Source organism: Herpailurus yagouaroundi, unplaced genomic scaffold (assembly GCF_014898765.1).
Source record: "Herpailurus yagouaroundi ecotype Mexico unplaced genomic scaffold, PumYag 295, whole genome shotgun sequence".
Lineage (NCBI taxonomy): Eukaryota > Metazoa > Chordata > Mammalia > Carnivora > Felidae > Herpailurus > Herpailurus yagouaroundi.
The window spans coordinates 3,593,415-3,601,275 of NW_024412512.1; the positions used below are offsets into that span (position 1 = coordinate 3,593,415).

Here is a 7,861-nt window from a genome sequence, read left to right on the forward strand (position 1 = left end):
TCCTCCTCCCCCTCCCCACTCCCCTCTTCTCCCCCTCTTCCCCATCTCCCCCTTTCTCCTCCACCTCCCCCCTCCTTTCCTTTTCCTTCCAACCCCCCTCTTGCCCTCCTCCTGTTTCTTCTCCAGGTGTTTCTCTGGCCTCCACTTCCCCCAAACACAGGCGATGGGCCTTGGGGCAGGTGGCGTCAGTGTGATCAGGGTCTCAGGTTCCCTCCAACCCCTCGTTCTCCAGCTCCCGGGAGGCCAGCCCTTTGGCCCTTGGGCCGCACAGTTTCCTCTCTGGGAGGACGCGTGCGGTCTGTCACTCTCCTGACAATCCTGGGCGCGAGAGCCCTGTTTCTGCGCATGGGCGCTGCGCGGGGCCCTTCTCGGCAGCTAGCATGGCTGGGCTTTTTGCGTCTGTGGGTGCTCATTTGGCACTTGCCAAAGCGTGCTGTTTGGATTCACGACGACAGCAGTGACTGCAGAGTTCTTTGCACCCCTTTTGGGCTCAGAGGGCCCCCTCTACCGCGTGGACCCTTCCGGGACAGGGTAGTCGCTGCCCGGCCCGTTGCCTGGCATCGGGTGGGGGAGGACAGGACAAGACGACAGCGCCCTCCTGCTGTGTCGCCGAGGCCGTAGGGGCGCGGGGGGCAGGTCTGGGCTGAGGTGGAAATCAGCGTGGTGCCAGGAACCAGAGACAGCCAGCCGCAGGGCCCGGCAGCGGCCTGGTGCCCAGAACGTCGGTCCGTTTGCTTTCTGTGGGAGCACCCGGGCTCCCCGGGTCTGAGAGCTCACAGACAGCCTTCCGCCGGATTCCTTCTTGGTGCCCGCGGACCAGTCAGCAAATGCTTGCTGGGCCCCCCGGCTGTGAGCCGGGACCTCGCGGTGAAGGGCCAGCCGGTCTCTCGGGGCCACTCGACTCCACGAAAGCCGCTGTAGACGATAGACACTCGATACACAAGCGAGCCTGGTGTGTCCGGGGAAAGCTTTATCGTCGGACGCTGAGGTTGGAATTTCGTATCATTTTCACCTGCCACAAAGTATCATATCACTGTGCTCTGAACTTCCTTCACCCTCAGCGGCACCAAACTAGGGGGCTGGCGGATCTGTGCCTCGAGCAAGGCTTTTCCAGTGCAGCCACTTGGTCCCTTCTGGCTTGATCTTGACCTGGCTGGCAGCGGACTGTGTCTCCCTGGGGCCTGGCGCTGAGGGCTTGGGAGGCTGGGCCACATCCTTCCTTCGGGGAGCCCCGTCGCTGGCACTCCCACACTCTGTGGGGACGTCCTGGGAACTATTTCCGGGGAAAACCATCCTGGCCGGGTGGCCGTGCCGGTCCACAACCTGCCCCCGACCGGGCTGTCCTTGTTTCCACGTGTCCGTCTGTGAAACCGCGAATCTTGGGCAGACTCAGCCTCCCTGTGTGTCTCCCCCACCCCGGGGCCCCTCTCTCTCAGAATGTTCCGGCAGCTCCTGACAGCCCTTGTGAAGGTGAGTCTCCCTTTTCCTCAGGCTCTCCCCACTCTCCGCGTTCTTTGCCAAGAGCAGCTTCTTGCTGAGGCCGCCCCCCAGGCCAGACGTGCATTTGCATAATGGCTGATTGATTGTGGCTCCGGCTAATTGGTCAACAGAGCGGATTGCCAGCCAAGAGGCAGCACGGCCAGGAACGGAGTGGCATCAGAGGCTGTCGGAAGAGCCTGCCCGGGGACGAGGGACCACAGGGTGCCAGCCCAGAACCTTCCGTGCCAGAGGAAGCGCCCTGCAGCCCCGCTGCCTCGGCCACCGCCTCACCCTCCTGGCCCCCTTGTCAGCCCCCGTGTCGTGTCGTGCCCACACTGTTCCTTTCTGGAGTGTTCCTGCCTTGCGCCTCTCCCTTCCTCGCTGCCGACCGGACCGGGGGAGCTGTTTTACTCCTGCAGGGAGACTGAGTAACAAATCAGTCGTGATCCCAAGGATATAGTTGTCTTTAAAGCCTTTAAAATTTTTTTTTTTTCCCAATGTTTATTTATTTTTGGGACAGAGAGAGACAGAGCATGAACGGGGGAGGGGCAGAGAGAGAGGGAGACACAGAATAGGAAACAGGCTCCAGGCTCTGAGCCATCAGCCCAGAGCCCGACGCGGGGCTCGAACTCATGGACCGCGAGATCGTGACCTGGCTGAAGTCGGACGCTTAACCGACTGCGCCACCCAGGCGCCCCTAAAGCCTTTAAACATGGAAAACACAGCTGATTCCCTTCTCTTTCTTCAAAGTCACGGGTTGAGGGGGCCGTTCTCCAGAAAGGCTGACTGGGGACCCAAGGCCAAGCTGGACGCCGCTGTGCTCGGCCCGAGTTCAGTGACACTTAGAGTCCCGTGTGACTCTCTCCCGGCCACTGGTGCCCTGCCCCGACCCGCTGTGCCGGCCCCCCTGAGCCCCGGCTGGGATGGCACCCCCTGAACACCCTCCGGCCCAAGCCAGGGGCTATGCCAGCCCTGTCCCCACACCGGAGCCCCTCCCCTTGACACTGGGGACACTGGGGGCCAGGTCAGTCTCTGGGGAGGACACATCCTGAGGTTAAGGAGCACCCCCGACCCAGCAGCACCCCTGGTTGTGACAACCACAGGTGCCCCCAGACACCATCTGGGGCCCCTGCCCAAGGGTGTGGTGCGGGGGGGCCCCTCTCCTGCCCGCTGCCCCCTCCATCCCGCAAGTGCCCACGCGGCCTCTCCGCCTCCTCTGGCACCTGCAGCTTGTCCGTGGTCCTTGCTCAGACCGGCTCAGCCGGGCCACCGCCCCCTAGGGCATCGGCCTTCCGGGTAGCACCCCCACACCGCACCCCACATGTCGTCTCCAGGCAGAAGCCAGGTGTTGGCCTCTCCGGGAGAGTGATGTGGGCCTCTCTTGTCGCCCTCCTGTGGGTTAATCTTCCACACCAAACTCTGGTCGTGTGAGTTGACCCTGCCCGGTGACACACGCCAGGAACCGTGACCTCCCTGCTCCTTGCTGGAAGGCCCCCTCCCCCGGTCCCTGAGCACCGGGAGGACCCTTGCCTGGGCGCCTCAGGCCCCCGTGGAGCCTGGTGCTGAGCCCAGGCCGGCGTCTCCGTGTTCTTCCTCCTCCCGTTCCGAACGAGCGATCCCCCTGCGGGTGCACACACTGCCTTTTCCTCTCGGCCCCTTGTTACTTCTGACGAGTGCTTCCAGAAGCGCTCTGCACCAACCATGCGTTCCAGGAGGCGTGTGATATGCACCTTCCCCACAGCGCGGTTAGTTTCTTGAAGGTGAGATCCTTTAGGTGCCGCAGGCCTGCCTGTCTCTGAGGGCGTGGAGTGCTGGAGGGAAAGGGGGAGAGTGTCTCGGGGCCAGGTGGTGGGGAGAAGGACCTTGGGCACAGAGCTCGCAGCCCCCTGTGCCCAGACGCAGCAGCCGTGCTGGCCCCGGGGGCCTTGCCGTGGCCCGAGGGTCCTCTGTGGAGGTAGAGACCCTGGGCTGCGGCCGGTCCTGTGAGAGCTGGCGCCTTGGGTGCTCTGGGCCCCTCTGTTGACCAGACCAGGAGCCCTTCCCCCGGCCTGCTGCACGGGCGGGGGTCCAAGAGGAGCGCCCCACCCCGCCTCTCCTGCCATCAGCGATCCCAAGAACCTGCTTCCGTATTGAAAATATTAGTGTAGGTATTTGGACTCGGTCCCAGTAATCAGTTCGTAGGAACCCACGGCAGGGACGCCCAGTCAGGCCTGGCCGGTAAATTCGTGTTCTCCTCCACCCTCTCCTGAAACCACTGCCGGGAGCCCAGAGGAGTGACCGAGAACGGCAGAGGGAGGGCGGCTGCTGAGCAGTGCCCACAGACTTTGGCAGGAAGGAAAGGGTGGGCAAGCAGGCCCGCCTTTGTGGCGCTCTCTGGAAACGCCCAGGAGAGACGCCGGGGACTCCGGTGGGCTGGAGGCCGAGTGCGAGGCGTCGCGGGGCTCGGGTTGAGATTCGGCAGAAGGTGGCGTGCGAGTCGGCCTCTCCAGTGAGAGACAAGAGCGGTGAGCCGCCAGCCACCTGACCCTCCCGGGCACGACTGCAGGCAAGGAGGAGCCCGCAGCTCAGGAAGACCTGGCTCCAGGCGGGCCGACGGAGAGGTGAGCCGGGAGTCGGCTTGAGGAGTCTCCCAGAGCCGAGGGGTCGAGCAGAGGACAGGGGGCATCGGACAGCAGAGGCTCCCTGAGCAGCTCCGGCCTCTGCCAGGAGCTTTGGGCAGAGAGAAAAGAACATTGCCTGGCACCCAAGCGTTGCGTTCGCAGAGTTCCAAGTCGGGCACAGAGGACGAGAATGACCCACACTATGCACACGTCACTATGCAGCTTCACAGCTCTGGGTTAAAGAGAAGATCCCAGAAGCTTCTGGAAGGAACAGCCAGGCCCACGTAAAGAACAAGAGACCCTAAAGACATTGGACTTTGCACCCATGATGCTACGAGCCAACACACGAAGGAACAAGGCCTTCAGAAATCGGAAGGGAAACAACTTCCAACCGGAAAGTACGTACCCAGCTGGGGCGCCCGGGTGGCTCAGTGGGTTGAGTGTCCAACTCTTGATATCGGCTCAGGTCATGATGTCGCGGTTCGTGATTTCAAGCCCCACGTCGGGCGCTGCGCTGCCAGTGAGGAGCCTGCTTGGGATTCTCTGCCCCTCCCCTACTCGCGCTTTCTCTCCAAAAACAAAACAAAACAAAACCCAGCAAAATTACCAACTCAATATGCAAGGGGATAAAGATCTTTCTAGATCTCTAAAGCCTCAATTTCCCTTCCTTACCGAGGAAGCTCCTGGAGGATATGCTCCAACTAAACAAGGGCATCAACCAAGAAGGTCGTCAGATCGAGGGACCTGGATCCCACCCAGGCAAGTCCAAGGCAGTCTCAAGGGGACAGGCCCCCAGGTGTCACCGAGGAGTGTGGGACACCCTGCGTCAGAGGCCACACCAGGAGCTTGGGGGTCGCCTGGAAAGCCGAGCATCTGAGACGGGCCGATGACCGACTCTAGGAGGGGCGAGCAAGGAATACACGGCGGCAGCTGCGTCGCTCGTGGATGGACGCTGTCTGCAGAGTCAGAAAGACGGAAGGAAGGCTTTCCGCCACGTGGCACGTGGCGGCAGGATGGCCACACCCCGCGTGACTGCTGGCAGGCAGCGTGGCCGTGCAGGCAGCGGTAGGGGAGAAACCGCTACAAGCAGGGAAGGCGGCCCATCTGGGGATGTGGCCGGGGGGCGCTGCGACGGCCGCACTGCGTGACTCGGAAGTGCCCGGTGGCTCCGCCCGGCTGCCACCAGTTCTCCCAGCTGACGTTTTCACAAAGCAGGGCTGTCTTTGCACGCTGACCTTCAGCTCGCTTTTCCTAGTCCGCCGCAGAGGGTGGCCTTCTGCCTCTGCCCGTCTGCCTGGTGCCACCCGTCCTGGGGGTCTCCACACTAGCCAAGACCCAGTGGTGCTTGGGGGGCTGGGGGCGCCCAGGGCTCTGAGTCCAGGATGCTCTGGGGGCCCAGGAAGGTCTAGGCTCCCTGGCACAGACGGGACCACCCCCCCCCCCCCCCCCCCCGTCCGCCCTGGGAGTGGCCGGCGCCATCGGGAGTGGCCTCTGGTTCCGTGGTTGGGTGGGGGGTGGGTAGGAGGGGAGCCGAGGAGACGGGCAGCTGCAGGAAACCGAGGCCAGGTGAGTTGACAGTGGGAGGACACCCTCCTGCTGGCTGCTGCCTGGGGCCAGCGTGGGGGTTCGCCTGTGGGCCCCCTGCCCTGCGGTGTCCTCAGGCCTGGAGAGAAGCCCCTCCTCCGGTAGCAGCCAGCTGGGCCGTGCTGCTGTCCTGGGGTTGGGCCCGCCTCTCCCAGAGTCGCTCCGCCCGGAGGCCCCAGGGGCTCTGTGGTGGTAGAGTGCGTTCTCCCCCCCCCCCCCGCCCCCCCGGGTCCCGGGCCCCCTCCTGCCTGGCTCCTTGCCCGCGTGTCCTCCCGCCCACCCCACCCCGCACCCCCCACAGCGCCCCATGCACGCCATGATGTGTGTGATGCCATGCCTCCACCCATGACGCTCCCTCCCCCGGAATGCTCCCTGCTCCTTGCCTTTGGTCATCGGAGTGGCTCACGTGCGAACATCACCCGGGGCCTGTCAGCCTGGCATTGCCTGGGGCTCTCGAGCGAGGCAGCCGAGCAGTGGGAAGGACCAGGGCAGTCAGCATTAGGGGACAGTCAGGAGAGGCCCCCCCCACCCTGGCCGCAGGCTCGGGGCGAGGTGGCGAGGCAGCTGTCAGGAGCCCGTGTCCTGGGACAGCGGGGCGGTGGTGGGCACCCCCTGGGTGGGAGGTGGGGGTCCTGGCATCGGGAGCCCTCAAGGCTTCCCCAGGCCCCCTCCCGGCCCCAGTCAGGTAGCCCTGCTTTGCTGGGTGACCTCTTGATCCTTGGAGGTGTGACCGCTACAGGGACCCCCCCCCCAATAGGACCCCGTGTCCAAACCGACCTCACTGGGGCCAGACCGAGAGCCCCTGGGGGACGGGAAGCCGCAGCCATAGCCTCCCATCGGCATTGCTGACAATGAGGGGGAAGAAAGGCTCGGAGGCGATGAGGCCTTGAGTCTGAGACCCCGTAGGGCTGTCCCCTCAACCCCTGCAGGACGCCGGTGACCCGCCCAGCGCGGGCTTCTCCACGCCCCAGCCTCTGCCTCTGCTCCTGGGCCCGTCACACGCCTTGGTGTCAGCCTAAAAGCCACTTCTCTCCCCTCCTTGCAAAGTCCCCAGAGCCGGACAGGGAGGCCCTGGCCTCTGACGTGGTGGCCCACCCACCCCGGTCACGGTCTTTTTTTCCTTTATAACCGATTCTGTCTGGTTTGCACTGAGAAGCCAGAGCTAAGCCTCAGGCGACTTCTCACTCGGGGCCGAGGGCCGCCCCCAGAGAGCTGCGTCCCCGAGCGAGGCTGGGCCCTGCCCCGGAGGCCGGCTGGGGACAGGCGAGCAGGGGCCTCTGCAGCTCCTTCGAGTGAGGGACACAGAGCAGGGGGACGGGGAAGCCAGGCCCTTAGATGAGGCGTCCGGGGAGTCAGCACAGGTGCTAGAGAAAAACTCCCTGACGTTTACATTCTAGACAAATTAGTCTGAAAGAAAACAGACACTGGAGAAAGACTGAGGAGGACAGGAAGGCCAGTCTAGAAAGGAAGAAAGAGCAGACCAGGAGGCCGGGGCCGCCGTAAGTGCACCTGTCCCTGTGTGCAGGCATCTCCACCCGCCACCCAGCCCCCCCCCCCCCCTCACAGCGGCTCTGCCCCTGCCCCCGCCATCCCCCCTCCCGGTCATCAGCACCCGCTCCGCCCCACGTGGTCCCCAGGCCTGTCCCCCTCCACCTCCCCTGCCCCGGCCCCCCACCACCCCCCCTTCCCGGTCATCAGCACCCGCTCTGCCCCACACGGCCCCCTGGGCCTGTCCCCCCACCTGCCCCTGAGCCAGCTCTGCTGGCCCCGTGACGGCCCCTGGGATGCCGCCCGGGGCTCCGTTCTGCCAGCTGGGTGGTGGGGCGGCTCAGACGGGGCTCCTCCCTGTCACTTGGCCTTCTGGCTGATGACTGTCCCTCCCCAGGTCCCACCGGAAACGGAGCCAGCCCAAGAAGCCCAAGCCGGAAGACCCCAAGTCCCCAGGGGAGGGGGCCGCCGGGGCCGCCCTCCTGGAGGAGGCTGGCGGCTTGAAGGAGGAGACCTCACAGGAGGCCGACCCCGAGGAGGAAGAGGAGGAGCCCCAGCCGATGCCACCGCAGGGCCGGGAGGCCGAGGCCACAGAAGGTCAGTTGTGGCCGAGGGTCTCCTTCCTGAGCCTCGGCTGGTGGAAAAGCCAGCATCCGCTGTGCCTGTAGAGTCCCTGCTCTGGAGGGTCCGGTTCAGTTGCTCAGTCGGCA

At 64.7% G+C, this 7,861-nt stretch overlaps 1 protein-coding gene and 1 long non-coding RNA gene across 4 annotated transcripts in view; one reads left to right on the forward strand and one right to left on the reverse strand.

Moving 5' to 3' along the window:
- The window catches only part of KDM4B (lysine demethylase 4B), a 100,006-nt gene that overhangs the window by 68,491 nt on the left and 23,654 nt on the right, over positions 1-7,861 (forward strand). For 2 of the 3 annotated variants that reach the window (XR_005786502.1, XM_040461609.1), the window contains exons 10-11: positions 7,061-7,162; positions 7,549-7,748. Coding sequence is in view for 2 of the 3 variants with exons in the window: in XM_040461609.1 (XP_040317543.1) it covers positions 7,061-7,162; positions 7,549-7,748 (302 nt within the window). In the remaining variant the exon portion in view is untranslated. The remainder of the gene's footprint in view (positions 1-7,060; positions 7,163-7,548; positions 7,749-7,861) is intronic. The other variant, XM_040461610.1, reaches the window with a different exon arrangement.
- Positions 1,377-7,861, reverse strand: part of LOC121021331 (uncharacterized) — a 19,819-nt gene continuing 13,334 nt past the window's right edge. Inside the window, exons 3-4 of the long non-coding RNA XR_005786505.1 lie at positions 6,793-6,797; positions 1,377-1,486 (exon numbers count right to left, since the gene is read on the reverse strand). This is a non-coding gene — a long non-coding RNA (uncharacterized LOC121021331). The remainder of the gene's footprint in view (positions 1,487-6,792; positions 6,798-7,861) is intronic.